General features: G+C 31.2%; 1 protein-coding gene across 1 annotated transcript in view; it reads right to left on the reverse strand.

The window, feature by feature from the left end:
• LOC147071528 (O-acyltransferase like protein-like) overlaps positions 1–19873 on the reverse strand; it is a 110371-nt gene that overhangs the window by 33249 nt on the left and 57249 nt on the right. Inside the window, exon 2 of the mRNA XM_085947965.1 lies at positions 17462–17582. Coding sequence (XP_085804091.1) covers positions 17462–17582 — 121 coding nt within the window. The remainder of the gene's footprint in view (positions 1–17461; positions 17583–19873) is intronic.

Consider the following 19873-nt stretch of genomic DNA (forward strand, 5'->3'; position numbering starts at 1 on the left):
TTCAAATACACGTTTAAATCTTTGTTTGCTTTATCCAATACAATGTTCAACGGCAAGTGTTTTAAAGATAAAACGTTATAAATAATCCATCGTAAAAAAAACTGCTGTAAATTAGTAGGTCAGTTTTTGTCTATGGTCTGGTGTCGATGACTGGCCTAGTGAAACCGTTGTACGGTAAATCAAATGTTAGTTAATTTAGATTTATAAATTATTACGTCGAGCTATAAAGGGCTTTCACTCACAAAATCGTTAATTCATCTCATGTTATGGTTTACTTATAAAATGTGTGTATATAATAAACAATGCCGAATTTAGACATTTACATAATATTTATTGCCTAAATCCTCATAAGTTATTGTTTGTATGTTTAATAATTCCACATTTATATTATTGTGCCTGATAAGAATAATATTTAACATCAATCAGAGATCGGTGTAGCTATAGGTGATAAAGCCCGCGTCATATTATGAAACTTTTTCCCAAATTGCACTTTGCGTCCCGTCCCTATGCAAAAGATTTGAAAGGCTTAAAATATTAATGTAATATAAATTGACATGGAGAGAATGTCTTGAAATTTTCTATTGGCTACTTGGAAATGCTACGAAAATTCGCGAATCTGATTTTGAGGTAATAATTGCCTTACAGGAAAAGCTTTTTTAAAAGCTCATTAATTTGTCTCTGAAGGGTTTGTTTAATAAAATATAGTGATGTACGTCGATAAAATCTATGTCTCTAAATTAGTATATTATATCATGTTGTAATTGTGGAAAATATAAAATGCCACAAAGAAAAAATGAACTAAATTTATTATTAGTTATTTTGTGACATTATTAATATAGTTATTTTTTTTATTATTTTCGCAGATAATTATTGGTGGAACGTCATATAATTAGAAATAACAAACACTTCAAAATGCTCAGTTAAAGAGTTGTAATTTTATTATTACGTATTTCACAATTAGTATAATCACCCAAATAGATCCAAGGAATCAAGTCAGAACACTGGGACTTTTAAAATGTAGATTCTAACGGGGCGGTTTACGTGGGCAAAGTCGCGCGAAGCGGTGAGCGGCATGCCAACTCAAACGTATAACCGTGTGTGAAAAAAATGTTCGTAAACAGCCTTTTTTGGTTGTACGTTTATACGATTATACGTTTGAGTTGTGCGCGACGTCGCTCACGTAAGACGAGCGGTAAGAATGGAGGTCTTTGAGCCGTATGCGAGGAGGTGGTATGAACCCGTAATCTCATATCGATTGCCTAATCTGCAAACCAGCTAACTACACTTTTCACCAAAAATTACATTTTGATGGCATTTTGTTATAAAGCATATTTTCTATGCTTACACATCCCATTCCTAAACCTATAAATAAATGCATTATCGTTCTTTACACAAAACAGCCAACTGCAGGTGCAAATTTTCAATATCATAAATGGAATAACTCCGTGCTTTACATAAATTTTCTTTGTGTATAAAAAGGAAGATAAAATAATGTTTTAATTCATAGTGCAGCTTATTTGTAAAAAGAATTCGAGTGTAGTTTTGGAATTGTTGTATTCCGCTCGATAGTTAAATTTTTAAGTTTTTTCTCCTTCCTGAACAATTTGTTCAAATGGAGTTAGCCGGTTTGCATATTAAGCAGTCGATATATTAAATTGGGATAACTCCTTTGAGCAGGCCATGTCTCAAGAGTAGAAAAAAGCCAACCACCATGAAGGTCTGCAAGAGACCAGAAGGGAATAGGAGAGTCGGAATTCTCTTTGACGCTATGGCGATAAAGAAAGCTTCAGGTTATAGAGGGACGTGAGGTTTCTTTCAGATGACCAAGACTCGAATAAGGTTGTTGTCCCGATGAAGATGAGTTGGGTATCTATTTGTTTTCGTTATTACTAAAGTTATTTTATTATGACACTTATTTTTTTTTAAATAAGCCTCATTGCGACTCTGTATATTGTAGGCGTGTGTAGTACCTACTGGCTAATTCAGGAACTTCAAATTATAATTAATTTGGGTTGAATAATATCATAAAGTAATGATGCTTTATTCCGTCTGACGCAACTTGATAATCTGTCAGCTCCTTAGGGCAATATGAAGACATACAAGTCGTTATCGGATACAATTTATACATAATAAAATACTAGGAGATGCATTATTTTTTTAACAAAACATTTTAAAGTAGGCTGTATTCAAATTTCTACACAAATAATATTATCACAAAAATACATGAAGAAAGTATTTTAGTTAAGTACTCGTAGTTTGCTCTCGCCTTGGGGAAGTCTTATATTTGTGTAGCTTTGTTATACTTGTGGTGTTCGATGTGTGGATTATGGTGTTGAGGATGATGATGAAGAAGTCGAAGATGTATGCACCAGCGAGTTTTATTTGCAGCGTAACGGTCGGTACGATAGTATAAATACAATGACAGTACATATTATGTATGAGATAGTTACGAGCCAGGTACTTAGATTCATAATATAATATGATACTATGGCAGTGGTCGGCAAACCGCGGCTCGCGAGCCACATACGGCTCTTTGACCCCTTGAGTGCGGCTATGCCACAAATTCCCTCTGCCCTATTTGACATGGCTACAAAGAAGAAGCATAGAAAGACGAAAACCGTGAATTTAAAGTTTAATGGACCGAGACTTTTTTTTTTTTAGAGACGCTTTTATTCAAAACTTAAATGGCCTGCCTAGTGACCTGTATTATTTGTCAGGAAAAATTGGCGCATGACAAGAAGTCAAATTTGGAGAGACACTTTACAACTAAACACGTCCTTTCACGACATTTAGCACTAAATATCCTGTCGGTGATGCAAGGAAGAAAGCAGTGGAGGAACTTTAGAAGAGTCAAGAAAAATCAAGTTCCGTATTTAATTACTGAATACAATTTTCCAACAATGTTAATAGTATTGCAAGTTTTGTGGTTAGTAAAGAGATTTCCAACAGAGGAAATCAAGAGTAAATTGAGAAGTCGTCTTATTGATGACAACCTGGAATCGTGCTTAAAATTAAAAACAACAACATGCAAACTTGACTTCCCAAACTTTCCAAGGAGATGCAAGGCCATTGTCCACATTGAGAGTTTGTCAGTCATTATCATGATTTAATTTTCTGGATACCATACTTACAATTTAATTTTTATCGATAAATAAGATCATTATTACGTATGATATCAAGTTTTATTAAGTTAATAAACAGTGTACCTACATATTATATAATTTATGTTTAAGAAATTTGACTCTCAAATGAAATCGCAATCGCTGTACTGTTGATATTTGGCTCTGTTGGCTAATGAGTTTGCCGACCACTGTACTATGGGAATGGATATTAGACTAATTTTCCATTGCGATAACGTATTTAATATTGCCAATCAATTTGCTGTCCCTGGGAATGTATTATTGCGGTCGAATAATTTGATATACTTATTAAAAATAGATATTTGATCAATAATATACTGACAGCTACATACTTATTAATTACTTTGTTTTTTCTGAACTATGTCAAATTAGTCATATTATTTTAGTGTCAGTGATGCCAGAACTTGGAATATTTCTGGTATTGTGGGATTTTTTAGTACTAAAACGTGGAAAAAGAAAAATGGAACGTTTAATCCTGAGCGTTGGAGCGGTGTTCGGAGCAGTGGAACAATGGGGTTTTATCCGGAGCATCGAAAATTTGTAGTGTCAGGTTGTTTTTTATTCTTATTAAATTATCGGCATAAAATCCAATGAAAATATTATATTTGACACTAATTTACAACACTGGAATTATTTGAGTGATAAATAACCTCACTTTTTTAACAGAAGAGGCAAATCATGAAAGACGATTTGCTGTCGGTTTTGTTTTATATAATTAATAATTAAATTGATGATCATTTAATTTTTTAACATCTGTATATATATATTACAAATTAAAACTTTTTACTTGAAGCGGAGAAGACCCTGGAGCAGAGCTGGAGCAAGTGTTAGGTCCCGTAGCGGAACTGAGCGAAGCAACTCAAAAAAAGGGTCCGCTCTGGTTTAATCATTAAAACCCAAATTTACGATAAAACCCATCCTTCAATAAATATAAAATTATATTTCCCGCATAAATCTTGTAAATTTAGATAATATAACCAAATCTTTTGCATGTATAGTATTTTATGAGTTCTTTATAAAAATAAACAAAGATTCGGCAAATTCCATTTATGTATGGAAAAATGGGTCACCAAGCTGGATAATACTGAAAGTTTCACAGACAGAGCCTTTGTTTGTCTCTACAAACAAAGGCTTTCATCAATATCTTTAGATAAAACTAATATTTACGTACACTTTTCTGTTATATACGAATATACAATGGTATAGTCTACCGCAATGCGATTTTTCTGCTAATCAACATACAACAATTATTTATTGAGCTCCCACAATAAAAAAAAACCAAATTTTTAGTAAAATATTTTTTGTACACTCTTCTGAAATTATAAAAGTTTTACTATTGTAAAACTCTTCGCCAACTCTTTTCTTCTTCACAAATAATACGTTTTGCTAAAACCAGTTGGAAATTTGTGCTTTAGAAAAATATATAAACATGAAAAAAGCTGCACATTACAAGCTCTTGTCCAAAAATTATTTCAATATATTATATTTTATTTAGATGATAAGCATGTTACGCAAATGATAATTTTATCGTTCACACTCCTCAACAACAGCTTTTTGAAAGCTCTTAAGAGAGTTGCTTTATTTAAAATTAATAATATTTAGGGTAACAAAGCTTGTTTAGTATTATCATAATTAACTAATTATTAATAAACTGTTCTTTGTAGTTTTTCCATAAAAAGTTTTTTTTTTCATCTAAAGAAGCTTTATTTTGCTACATCATCAACATCTGACCAATCCACAAATTGACGTAACGCACGCTTTTGTTTTCCAAGCGTAAGTGATCTCTGCAGTGAAGAGCTGTAAGTCTCTTTTCTGTTGTATTTTATTTACAAATTACAAAAACATCCCAATTTTTATTAGTCAATAAAACCTTTATTGCAATACATATAATAGTAATTGGATATATCGGCATTTATTTGTATTATTATGTTAACAAATCGATTTCTGTAAGTTATATTTTTAAAAAATCGTGTGCTTTTGGCGGGTTGTGTGTGTTATTACATATATCGTTACACATAAGTGACCATATGTGAACATTTTAGATAGGTTTTTGAAAATATACACCTCATAATATTGTCGTAAAATGTGGATATTTGTCGCCTAAATAAAGGATCTCCTCTCATTCATTATAATTAAAGTCACCTTATCTTCGATTACCTTTCTGATTTCATAATCGTTAAATAATATAATGATACCAACTTTATCCTTCAATGTATACATTCTTTTCTGATTAATATTAATATAAATAATTAACAGAGACATCGGCTGTTAATAAAAACCATAACAATTTTGTCACCACACCTTGTCCACTGCAGAGTTTTTAAATAAAATTCAATTCATACAAAAAAATATAAAGAATAATAAAGTATGTTACAGAAAGGCAATTAAAGGTTAAAAGTAGCATTTACAATGATTACGTATCTTGGTATCTTGGTATCTCTGATCCATGGCTGACATAACAGATGTGTATATCTTCAGATCTGGGACGATACAGGTATCGCTAATCAAGAATTCTCCACTACGGACTATCTTCATCCATAAAGTTATCCAGACAAGTCTTAACATTGAAATAGAGTTATACATTTGTTTGATGCTTTAATGCATGATGTAAACAAATTTTAGATTGAATTTATCGAATAATTTCACTCTCATCAATTCAATCAAGTATATTGATCATTTAAAATTGGTTACATAAAAATTGTACGTAAAACATTTCACCGTCGCACAGTATGCCATGAGCTTTCTTATCGGAAAGAGATGACCATATACTATACGGTCTCCAATTTTATTAGATTCAATATGAACATTAATTCAATCTTCGTGGCTGATTTCGGCAAAATTCATGAATTATTCAAGAATGAAAACCTAACCTAACAAATAATTCAGTATATCAGCTATTTTCAAAAAAATTGTTTGCTGCTGGCTTTCTGTAAAGGGTAAACTGACAAGAACCGTCTTTTATTTAGACATGAATTTTATGTCAGCACTATACGACCCAAAGAGGTTGGACGATCTTTAATACCGATAAGTTCCGATACAACATTTCACGGTGAAGTGTGATATGGTGAACTACATACGTAGAAGTTTCCGGAAACGTTTAAAATGCACCCAAAGTGCATATTATGCAGTATGCAGTAACCATTAAAACACCGTTTTGTATAGTAATTAGAATTAAGTGGTAAAACTAACCACGCCGTGAATTAAATCATTCATTCGTGATAATATTTAATTTAAATTGATGTAATAGTTTACCTAAGTATTATTAAAAGTTTTTATTACCCTAATCAACAGATAGGTATATAAACTCTAATTATATCGACGTGTTGCAAGTCTATTGCAAAGAATAATTAATTAAAATATTGTTTTTTTTATATATACCAACCAAAGTAGATATATTATTCTATATTATGTAACTTCCAACCGCAAAATTACATTGAAACCTTGCATTGTCGATAAGTAATTATAGGTATTAAATTAATAGTTATTGTAAGTGTGATCAATATTAGCTTTTGCTAAGCACTTTGGGATATTACCGTTAAAAAAATATTTGTATACTTATGTATATTGACATAAATACACATATATGTGTACATATACATTAGATACTAGATATATAAATAAATGGGGAATTTTTGTAGGCATTAGTAGTATAGTAACCGTATCATATCTACCATCATTATTGCCGTTACAACTTATTTTCTCTTATTCTTGGCAACATTGAATCTACGGTGATGAAGAACATACTCGTAACTTAAGATTTGACAGGGAATTTGGGGTAAATTAACATTTGCATTTTAAGACGTTCCCAGAGTATGTGGTTTGCATCCTGTAATTCCCAGCCACATGGATATGTAGGTTGACGGTACATGGTAAAAAATACACATTCTTGCTTTCGGGATTTGGAGAATGGAATTTTGACCATTGCTTCACCGTGGCACACCAGTTAAATAAATTAAGTACGTAATTAATCTATCATTTCTCTAATTCCAGGGCTCGAAATGGACTGGAGCGCGATTCCGGATCATATAATCCTGAATATTATTACTTTGTCTCGTGGAAATATTAAATTGACCGTCTGAGCTACATAATAGTCATATAATAAAAATTGAATACACTTATTTTTATAAAATACACATACACTTAGATTACTATGATAATATTTTCGTAAAATTATCCATTTCGAGTGCTGCCTAATACCCATATATGTAGTAAAGGGTTACCAAATTAGTAGGAAGGTACTATATATTTTTAAAACGTCATAACAGCATTTTTTTTCTGATTCCCACGAAAATTAACATTTATGTTTAGTATTGTTTGGCAAATCATCATGGAAAGATACACAGTTATACAGCGTATGCAAATCTATTCGTAATTTAATTGTAAAAAATTGAGTCAATATGGTAATGTTTGCGATGTTAAGAATCCAACCCGTTAAAAACGTAAACGTACTGCTGAAAATATAGATGTTGTGAATCAAAGTTTGAATGAATATCTAGAACAATCAATTACACGTATATTTATATATATATATATCTTGTTTGATGAGCTTTTATAATCACCATTTAATAAACACAATGATTTGGAAAAAACACACAAACATACCCTGTTTTGGACCAAGTGGGATTCGAATACATATCCACCGTCGACTAGTCGTGTGGTTTAACCAATATTAAACTAGCAATATAAGTACCACAAGTATATATTATATTTCTTAATAATTTCGTACATATTTTCAGGTTTCATGAATACGTGACTACAGTATTAAATTTTGTAATTTAAACCAATCCAATATCAATCACTTAATTATAAAGTGGTCCTTTTTCAAGGAGAGTGTAAACTGTGGCAGGATCATTTTAACTGGTAATAAAAGTATAACAAAGTTAAATAACATGTCAGAATTGCAAAAATACGAGTTTTATCAACAAAACACAGGGTGGGGTATTTTGTACTGGATTATGAAAGGGTTTTAATCTGAGGGTCGACCACTAACTTCTACTTTAAGTAGGCAACCTATGTTGTATTGAATTAAGGCGTTCAGAACTGGATAATCGTAGCCTTGGTCATAATATTGCCACAATATTGTGTATAGTTGGAATCGGAGGGCGTCATTACAGGGTTGTTAGTGTTGAAAGGTTGAAAAAGTAAGGAAACATGCTCCGATTAAAAGAGGTTTTTCTCGGAATACAAAAAAAAAACTTTAAATTTATAGAAACATCGTCAGAGTTGTATTGTGTTTTCATTGGAAAAGCGAAAATTATTCGATTGGTATTTCGGATTAAACAAAAAGCTCTCGAATTGGAGTTAGCGGGGGGAAATTAACCGCAGAGATAACAATATAAAAAAAGCAAACAATAGCAAACTCTGAGCCAAAACGATATATTTTACCGTTGGACAAATAGTACCCAAGGGGCACTAACTCCCAAAGGGACGGCCATAAAACCGGCTGGATATACGAATTCATAAAGTACGGTGGATGTACATGGCAGCAAATAACTAGTGACCGAGAAGAGTTGGGAAGCTAGGGAAGGTCTTCATCCATCAAAAGATTGACCCCGGCTATATATATATTACATATTGGGAGATCAATCAAAAAATTAATACAATGATGATGACGAAACTAATTAATAGTTTCGCAACTGTGTTGTATTTTTGTCTATGCATTGTAATATTGACGTTGCATCTAGGCCTAAGAATGTTCCATAATAACTTAATTGGTTAAAATATCATGATTCAACCAATGTTAATATAAAATATTGTTTCAGTTTAGTAATAATTACAATGCAATAGATTGATATGATAATGAAAAAATCAGCGCAAGGTTAAATGCTTCATTGTCTTCTAAGTTTTAATATGAATATAATTATTTTTATTTACTTATAAATACAGTATCTATAGGCACAATAATTGTTTTAAATTGCAACATAATAGAAAAAACCGCAGTGCATTTTATGCTTTTTTAATAGTAGAAAAATATGTACTTACTGAGCCTAATTGATCAATTTACTATAATAGCCGTACAACTATTTATTTCTAGAGCTACCCGGTAGCGAAATAAGGGTTTGTCATACTTACAGAATATAATTCTAATTTAATTAGGTTTCGTAATTTTCCATTTGAATCATATTTGAAGCACGCTTTCAAAATAAATGTCGAACTGGCTTTTTCAAACAAAAATAAATCTCAAAGACACAAAATAAAATAAAATACGAATGGTTACCGTAGTCATAATCCCCACGGCCAACTGACAACCTGAAACTCGACTGCCAAAATACCGTCAAGAAAATCCAGACAGACCAATATCCCGAAAAAATAAAATGTCATACGTAAGTATATAGGTAGATATATTATCTACATAGAAACGGTTATAAAAATTGTATATTTTTGTTGTTTCCTGATGATTTAAAACTCTTGTCACCTTGGACGATTATCATCGACGGTTTGGACGATTGAGATAGGCATTACAAACTGGACTTCAATATTGATAAATGCAATCATTTATCGTTCACTAGAGCCTCACCAATATTGTTTAGGTCTAATATTCAATGCATGGCAGAATTCTCTCGCGAATACCATTAATTATTGTAAGGGATCTTGGCATTGGGTTTGACAGTAAACTAACCTTTAGTAAGTAGCCATATTGTTACTGTTTATTACAAGGCACTACAAATGTTGGAATTCGTCTTGCGGACTTCTCGGGTTTTTTTTGATGTTAAGTTTGTCAAAATCGGCCATAGAGTTCAAGGTTTTAAAATGTACATATTTATTATTCGTTAGTTCGAAGCAGGATTGAGAGTGGTTCTATCGTCTGGGTTCCACATTAGTTGAATTACGGCCTTATAGAGCAGAGGATTCAAAAGATATGTTTTAAACTTCTTTCTTTGAAACTTTATGGAATGACTTTCTCTTAGTTGTGCTTTTTTTATCTGCTGCTATTATGTTGCTGTATTTTTTTCGACTTATATGCGACTTAAATGGAAATTTGGTCATTCTTGGTATTATCAGTGTACTTCCGTCTTTTTTACTCATCTTATTACCCTATATTGTATTTAAATATTGATAACACTTATTTTCTTTCGCGCAATTGCGAAAGTCAAATGATTTACTATTCTATATTGTAAATATGTTGAATATTCTTTATTTTTTCGATGGTAAAATATGGCATTTTTATATAGAATATATTATATAGGATAGGGTAGGTTTGGCGTTAGTAGGTATATGGAAATTCAATTCAATTCAATTTATTTTTTAAGAAATTATGGATATTACAAATTATAAGTCTAAGACGTTCACAACATGACACGAAACATTATTATAAAGAAAAAAGTAATAAAAAGGATAAAAATGAAAATATAAAAGGAGAACATAATGTAAAAATACAAAAGCAGTGAAATACAATTATACATCTATGGAAGTCCAAAAAAGTGCACCAAGTTTGCTAAGGAGACCCTATTTTAAGAATTTATAAAATAGCGTCCACCTAAACTCACCACGCAAGTGGAATATATCAACATCCGAAGCAATTTGGTTGAACATAGTTATCGCTCTCTCAATTGCCATTACCAGTGGCAGGTTGGTTCTGCACCTTGAGAGAATAAAAAACTGATGTTCTCTATTTATAAAATAGTCATCAGGGACATACAGGTCAACACTGCCCAGAATGGCCTATTTATACCTCGTATAAGTCACCGTGATAATGCAATAATGCATCATGGAATAAAACACAGCGATGATTGAACGTACCTACTTTAAACGTTAATTTTCTCTTTTGAAAAATAAACCTACAATTATTATATAGCTCTCACATTAATCATGTTTTTACATCATACGTTATGGAGCTGACAATTATTTGACCAACATAATTATTGTAATATTAAATGAAAATAAAATGTGTACTTGATCTAGTTTAGAGCTTAAAACGTTAATTATAATAACGAACACTGTTTTGGAGTAACTCTCAGACACGTAGTCTCCGAAAAAAATATTGCATACAATACGTTAGCATACAGGCTAAAGCAATTATAATGAATGACATTGTACGGAAGTGAATTTTAGCAGGTAGGCGTTATTAAAATTGTCTTACATAACGCAAATGTAACATCGCATCCTACTTTTAGGTTGTATCCAATTGATTACCACGTAAGTACTTGTGCCTGTTGTATGCCAATCCGAAATTAATATCTCTATAAGATTAGAAAGGCTTGAACATGAACATACGCATATTTTTTTCAACGGTATATGTTGGTACTTAAATCACTTCATAGATCAAAAACCATTGAATACTTATTTATGCAAATTTAATATATCATTAATTATTCAATAATAAAAATTCACAATGTAACGTGAGTGGGTATTTACAAAGAATTTTCAAAAGTATCTATTTCATATGGGGACTTAGCAGTAGCGAAGAGTAGAGGTGGGCTGTTAATATCCGATATAAATATCCATCCACAATGGCCGCGCGGCTTAAGCGTCGGTCTATAACGTCGTATAAGTCCCAGGTTCGAATCCTGGATCTGGCAAGTACACGTCATATTGTTTTTTTTTAATTTGTGCATGAGTCAGAGTATGGACCTAATAGGTTGAGCAAGTGGCTGGCATCCATTTCTCGTAAAAACAAAATCTGTTATTTTAATATATATTTAAATATATATTTAAAATCTATTGTTTATTTGGTACCTTTTCAACCTTATTTGTAATGTAAGCGATCTAGCATTTTTGACTAAGTTTACAAAAAACATATTTAGTGTATGACGTTAAACGTAGCGTTTTTGACACGCAAATAGTTTAAATAATAAATTTCTCATAAAAAAGCTCGAATTTATAATGAAAATCAACATACTTTATGAGCATATTATATTTTACCAAAACATAAAATAAATAAATATAACATATGACATTTTTAATAATTGAAGGGTTGAAAGTCTATAGAGCCTAAGTGCCAAAAAATATAAAACTATCTATATGTCAATTCTAATGATATTCTGAAGGGTCTAAGATCCTAACTCTACCATTTTTGTCACACAAATACACTGAAATATGGGCGGGGTCTATGTGCCCGTACATACATAGAAGGTTTCAATATTTTATTCTTCTTTTGTTTATTTTATCTTTAGAATTATGTAAACTTATCATATTATAAGTATAAGTACTAGTGTTTTTCTGTAATTTTGTAAAAATAAAAATGTAAGTTTTCATATACTATTGTATGTATGGTTTTATTCTTTTTTTTGTTATATCTCAGTTTCATATTTTTGGCACTTAGACCCTATAGACTTTCAACTCTTCGATTATATTCATTTTGCATGAAACGGTGTTATTAGAAACAACAAACAATTTATTTAGTTAAGTATACGTTTTATTAGTGTTATAAACCCAACTTTGGTGAATATTCTCAATTTGTTAGAAAACTTTACACTGTATTTATAATCTTACTTGACACATTCAAAACAAAGACTAACCAATCACATTAAACGAACCTATTAGATTGTGATATGATGTATTAAAAACTTATCATATATTTTGGCGCTCGATATCGGCAGTTTCCGATCGCCCACTTTCTACTTACATAACACCTTCAGTGCCACAGTAAGTCAGCACCTACGTTCGGACAAAAAGCTCTTCAGTCAATTAGAGTCGAACGTTTTGACTCATTATGGCATTAAAAATTAAAAGTACGAGTCTCATTACGCCGCGTTTGTGCTACTGACATAATAAATAGTCGCCATTATGCAACACTTGAGCCACATAATTGTTAATTTATTATGTCACTATGATGTGCGAAATTAATTTTTGAATTATTTAAATACTATAGGATGGTTTTTATTTATTTATAGCATAAAAAAAACTTTGGGCCCACGTTGGTCGCCAGTTATAGTATGCTATAGTATATATAAAATAGAAACACTTCCGGTTTTGTATTTGTTCAGAGTTCACAGAGATTGATCAACAATAACAGAGAATACTTCAAATGGCACACGATTAACAAGATAAGATGACTCGCTCGATCAAATAACTAGATGAACTTTCCAAAGGATTAGTTCAGTTCAGGTAGGTATCACATTTGACAACTATAAACCACACGTATCACTATAAACGAATATCGATAGTGCTTAGTTTAATAATAGAGGATTTTTGTGATCAATAGGTCAAAGCTAATCAGACTAAGCTGACTGGCTGTAAGATTGTAAGAGATTTTCGAGACATATAAATTACGGATTCAGCATAGTGTTAAATCCGAATCCGTCTACATAGAGTTTGCGGCGTCCAGTCAATGGGCCACGCCATCTATTGGCCCCTTCGTGAAATAACATAAAGATTCAGTCCAGAAATTCTGTTACTAAATAGTAAATACAGGTAACTGTTTATCAATTATCCAAATTGCTCCCTTAGGAGAGCTTTGGGAAGCAAGAGAGTGGTGGGTATCGATTGGCTAGTATTACAAATAGATACATAATATTTTTCATTATATTGATATATCAAGTCCAAAAACTACAAGTAGCTATACGTGGTTTGAAAAGGTGCATGTTGTACATAACGCCGAAGTACTGTAAAAAAACTAATCCACAAGAAGGCAGACAAGAATACGTGATGTGATAAATATGTGCAATCTGATGAAATGTCAGTATTAGACATATATAAAAATGCTGTCATACAGTGGTAACCAATTTGCATTAAAGAATGTAAAAACTCATCACAGGTTCGCAGGATGTACGTGGAGCAAAGAACTAGGGTCCAAGAAGAGTGGAATGAGCTTGGGGAGGCCTTTTCCAGCAGTAAATTAGGGTCAACTATACAGATCATCAGAAATCTAAAGGCGGTCAAGATGTTAATGATCTGGACTGACCACGTCACCAATGAGGAGGTTTAAATAAAAGAGAAATAATAGCTACTGTGAATCGCAATAAATCTTCAAACTTCGGCAGTTTTTCCTACAATGAGAAATGAGAAATGATTTCCTGTAACTCATAGTACAGGACCTGAGGGTAGAAAAGATTCTCTTTCGCTCTTACGCTTCACAACCCCCTTAAGTTACCCCAAATGGCAGGTTAGTTTTGCACCAAACAACTGATGCTTCCGATTTCTTAGATCATCATCAGACACGCATAGATATATATTTACAAGCATAAGTCAGAGAAAAATACATAGACACCTAAATGCAGATATCTTCCACTTTTTAATTAAATACAGTATGTGAGCACACCTAAAAGAAAATCATTCGGATAAAGCCACATAGTATCCATTCAGAACAAAGAATTCGAACTATACTAAAAATTTACCTAAGCTGTTTCTATTATGACACTTTAACACTTTTACCAAAGCAATGAAGAATAATAATTATTCTTCATTGGTTTTTGTTAAATTTGTAAATTGCATATATATTAACACCGCTAAGTTGATATTTCCTATTTCCTAACTCAAGCAATGGCTGCCACTTTTAAATATTCTTTCTGTTTACGCTGTTTATTTACTGGTGAGCAGTTATAAACAATTTTCAAACAAATAAAGGTTATTTCAAATAAATAATAGTGTCAAAGTGTAACGTGACGGTTTCGACTTACATACCCTGCAGATTGTCAAATAAATTTTGGAAACCAGACAAAACAGAACATGAAGAAACAGAACAGTGACAAAACAGAACAGTCAGTGGAAAAATAATTAAATATTTGTATAACTTAAGTTTATAAAAGAAATGTATATAAATATTTAATATATTATATAATCACTGCATGTTGGCCATTCGGCGTAAAAGCCTCAATTTATCTGCTTGATTTTGATAATCATGCACAACTCCACATAATTATTAAACTCATTATTATTTCGTTGTACTTAGTTACCCAAGCATTTTGAACATATTAGATTGATTAAAACGAGATATACGTAGCTTGACGGCGACACCGAGTTGAGTCCCGTTTAATTGAGGCTTTCCAGCGATTAAGAATGTATAAATAATTATATAATTTGACAACATTTGAAAACATGTGTTATTAAAAATCTATACTCCATTTTATTGAGAGACGACAATTTCAATATTAAATGTCATAGTTCTGTTTATCGGTGTTCTGTTTTATCATCGTTCTGTTTTTTCGTGTTCTGTTTATTCATGAAACCATTAATTTTATATGTAGTATGAGTATGTTTCAAATAATGAAACTGAGATATGGTGTTACTAACATGTAGCTAATCTATCCAATGGACCAGATTTTTTCCTGTTTTTTCTTAAATACCTTTGCTAAAGACAAAGTATTAAAATAATTACGAGAAAAAAAGAACTATTTATATACAACGTTTTTATATTTTCCGTTGAATTATTATGCTCAATATGCTCAAACTTGTACTTGATATGAAGTAAATAAAAAACAAACAAACAAATAGAATACTGAAATGTCATTTTGACATTTCATCTTTATTTCCATAGTAACGCACGTATATATCAATAATTTAGTTGCTAGGACCACCCCCTTAGCAACCAATAATAGTCTTTTACTTTTTTCGGATGTTTCTGAAATAACTTTCCATAAAAAACAGAATTAACTGAAAATGAATTCAATTCTACTGTTCTACGTGTTCTGATATATTCTAAAAGTTTCAAATGTCTAGCTAGTCGGGAAGTTAGTTAAAAATCTATTGCAAGATTTGTATTGGACAAACAAGAATACGAGCTAATAAAAACGTCGTAAAAATAAAAAATAGCGTAGTGCCTTAATAACTTACATGCACATAACATCAATTATTAATTAAATTGTGTGTTATCGCGGTACTCGTATTTACCAAACGACATGAAGTAAGTTCCTACTCGAATTAAGAAATGTGAGATTGGATAAATTTATTCAGAATTGCATCAACCTTTTTTCGAGTGGCCACTCGGTTTTGGATGGGTAATGACATCGAAAATAGTTGAGAAATTCGTTCAAATTTTTCGGTGGATTTTAACATATAACGCGTTTATAAAATATACGCCTTGAATTTGATGACCATCATTAAAATTCTAATCAAATAATTTTATAATTAAAAGAATGCATTTTTCGACATTGCCATTTTCAAGTACATTATTTTTGTTTTAATATTGCACAAATCGTATGATTTTTAAAAACATAATAGTCTTGGATAAAAAAAAATCGATAGGCGACTTAATCTTTACTCAATTAATGTCGTCATTTAATAAAAATAAATATGTTAGTATTAATAAAAGTGCACTGCAAATATAACAGTTACCGATGGAAAGATAAAAAAATTAACTTCACGAGAAATTCACAAGAAACAGTAAAAATACATAGATTAGTAAAGTGAAACTAAATGCAAAGTTTGTGAATTTAAAGGTTAAAGCAAATCAAGATCATATTTTACATCTGGATCATCAGTTGTAAAAATTTGTTAGAAATATACCTAATAATCCACATAACAAAATTTTAGTTTGTAGTCGCATTAGTATATTTTTTCACCCAATTAAAAAATACGTTTTTATGCTAATGTGACGGGGGGTCGCAAGTTACTTGATTCTTACTAGAAATATTACGGTAAACAATATAAAGTGATAACACAGTTAATCAGTGTAATGCACTCAGTAACGTGCAATTTCCCATAAATATTCAGGTAGAACGAAATATCTCTATTCGTATGTTATCTAGTGATTCATGATAGTCGTATATGTTAAAAAAAAACAACGATAATAATGATTATATATTCTTTTAAAAATATTTGTTTTAAAAGATTTAAATGATTTTTTTTTAATTTCAATTTTCTTTATTATTGTTTAAAACCAATAACTTCAAAATAAACTACCACGCATTATCAAAGCTCTAAATATTACTCGAGCTTCGACTCAGCTTTTCAAAACAGAAAAGATCAATCAAGAAACATTTTTTTCGAAATTTTGAGAGTTCCCATTTCTCGATCATTAATGAAAATAGACAATAAAACTTAAAAAAAAATGTCTTGACATTAAGTCCGATCGGAATTGCTTAAACTTATTGGTGATTTTATTTTGCTAGAATAGCAAAAAAAAGCTCTCGACTTTAATTTTCGGAATTTTCTTGTGAAAATTTATTTTAGTTGAAAGAGCTTTAATTTAGGTAGAGGTAAATAATTTGATTATATTGTTGATTTCTCGAGATCTTTGAGAAAACAAAGATTCTTCAATTCGAAAATTCTCTAATAACACCCTACCATTATCACTATTTCCTTTTGTTTTTGCGGATACTTTCAGGACTTACTTACTTACTTTCGGACAGCAAATACTGTTACACCTGTGTTATGATAATATATATATAACACAAAACTAATAAACACTAATTCGAATATAATATGTTTTTGTTTACACTTACTTTCAAAAGCCCATAGTGTCAGATTCTGCAGGTGCGCCAGGTAATAACTGGTCTCCGCCAAGCACTCCTGGCTGATGTTTAACTTTCCAGAGTTAATCTGAATGGATATCTCCAGCACATTCTGCAGTAAAGACCTGTCAAGTCTGGGCTCACAGAAAACTATTGGCGCGAAACACAAAACTAGGGTAAACACTGAAGAAAATTTTAACTGCATTTTGGCAATTGTTTATTTTTTATATCTGCAACATTTGGTTGTTTTTTTTTAAAGACTTTTGTGAGCTTTTATTGTTCGTTTTATAACTTTTTAAATCGAGTGCTTTACTATAATCACTGAAAATAACATAATATTATTAATCACTTTTCATTTTAACTTTATTTTTCCAATATCAATAATTTGAGCTAATTCCCCCTCTAGTCTAACTTGACATACACGTCATATGTACACTTTAGGTAAGCAATAAGTATTATATAACTAAATACATAAACGATGGCTCAAATTATAAGAATAATGTCAAAGTTTCCAGAAATATATTAAATCAAATTATCTTCCAGAATTCCAAGGCGTAAATTTAAAAACACTATTATTTTTTTGTTTATTGTCATTTTTTATTGACCTCTCTCTCACATTCCACAACTTTGCAGCCATATCATAATAAAAGGTTTTGGTGCCTCATTTCCATGCCCAGAGACATAACCGCATGGGACCGATGAATTCAGTATTAACTATAATATAGTGTTCCTTACTGCGCAAACAAATTCCCTTCCGTCACATTAAACTACCATAAATATTCACGATATCAGTATATATTATATTAAAACGGATACGCAGGTTTTGGCAACATAATATATGGATTTATAAATTTATTTGCATTTTGTATTGACCATTTTAGATATAGCTAAAATATGAACCGTACGGTGGCCGCGTGGCTTAAGCGCTGGACTATCACGCCGTGGGTCTCAGGTTCGAATCCTGGGTCTGGCAAGTACACATATTGTTTTTAAATTTGTGTGTGAGTCAGGGTATGGACCTAATAGGTTGAGCAAGTGGCTGACATCCATTTCTCGTAAAAAACAAAATCTGTTAATACAATCCTCTTCTTTGTGGAGGCCCATATGATTCTATTAGGATCGGACATGGTCGGAAAATATAATTATTTTAGGAAATTGTGTGATAGAATTTTACATCAGATAACGGGAAAGATTAAAGACAGAAATTAAATTAATATCTCCTTATTTACTCCACTGCCGTATATAGACTTTAACTTCGGTGCCACAGCGGTCGTAATACTTTATATTAAAACTTGTGAAGCTCCGGAATTCCTCTTTAAAGAACTAACTTTTTATTAATGACCTTCACTAATACATAGGTTCCCAAATAGAAATGTAAAAAAATGGGTCCTGTCGATTTACTTTTTGGGATATTGGATCTTACATAACATTGCATTATCGTTGTATTTTGTGGGTATTACGAGGGGAGAATAGGGATTCTGGCGGAGGTGGGTGAAAGACCCTGATCGGTGGTTGGGCCGTTCGAAACCGCCGTAATTTAATATAATATTTTTGTATAAGATGAAAAGCTAACAGAGGACTCGTTTTTTAATATGTAGATCTTATGTAAATTATTTATTGCTAATGTACATAAATCTTGTATAACGATATGCAAATAATCATAATTTAGCAATCATTTCCAGCTGATTACTTTACAAGCACGAGAATAATAATTGTTATAAAATTTTGAAATCTTAGTACCAGAGTATAGCGGGTTATAATATATCCTAATTAAAATCTGACATTTAATTTAAACTGTTTCGTCTTGAAATTAAGTATTGAGAAATGGTAAGTGTTGTGTTTGATTATTATATCTCGATGCAACAAAAAAAATCCCAAAGTTCATAAGTAAAATAACTTGCTGGTAACCAATTCATGATGAAATTGAGATAATTAATTGTTGCAAAAACTTATATTATGGAACGTGTGTTACACATTTGTATATTATGGCTCACAATCAAAATAAAAAAGTGTATGTACAGTAATTTCTTTGATTTAAGCATTATCAATCATAATAAGGCTGTTAGGTAATACTAAACAATATTAACTAAGAGCATTTTGATATGAATTGTGTTTGATTTCAAACTGATTGCATATAAGTGAGCATGTAACCCAATTTTTGTAATTTTATATTAAGAATTTAATAATGTTGTACAATATCCTACCCCGTAAGGCACTAATGAGTCAAATGGGTCAAAAAAATTGTCGAATAAGGAGGATTACATTTGAAAAGGTAATTATTATTAAAAATAGATGTACCAAAATGGCTGATTTCAATAATATGACATAAATAATTATATACTTATTGGTCAATAACAAAATATTAAAACGTGGTTTCACCCCATCGGTCCTTAGTTTTTCTCT

The sequence above is a fragment of the Rhyacophila brunnea genome, unplaced genomic scaffold (assembly GCF_057557595.1).
Source record: "Rhyacophila brunnea isolate RB1 unplaced genomic scaffold, BYU_Rbru_1.0 scaffold_20, whole genome shotgun sequence".
In the NCBI taxonomy this organism is placed as follows: Eukaryota; Metazoa; Arthropoda; class Insecta; order Trichoptera; family Rhyacophilidae; genus Rhyacophila; species Rhyacophila brunnea.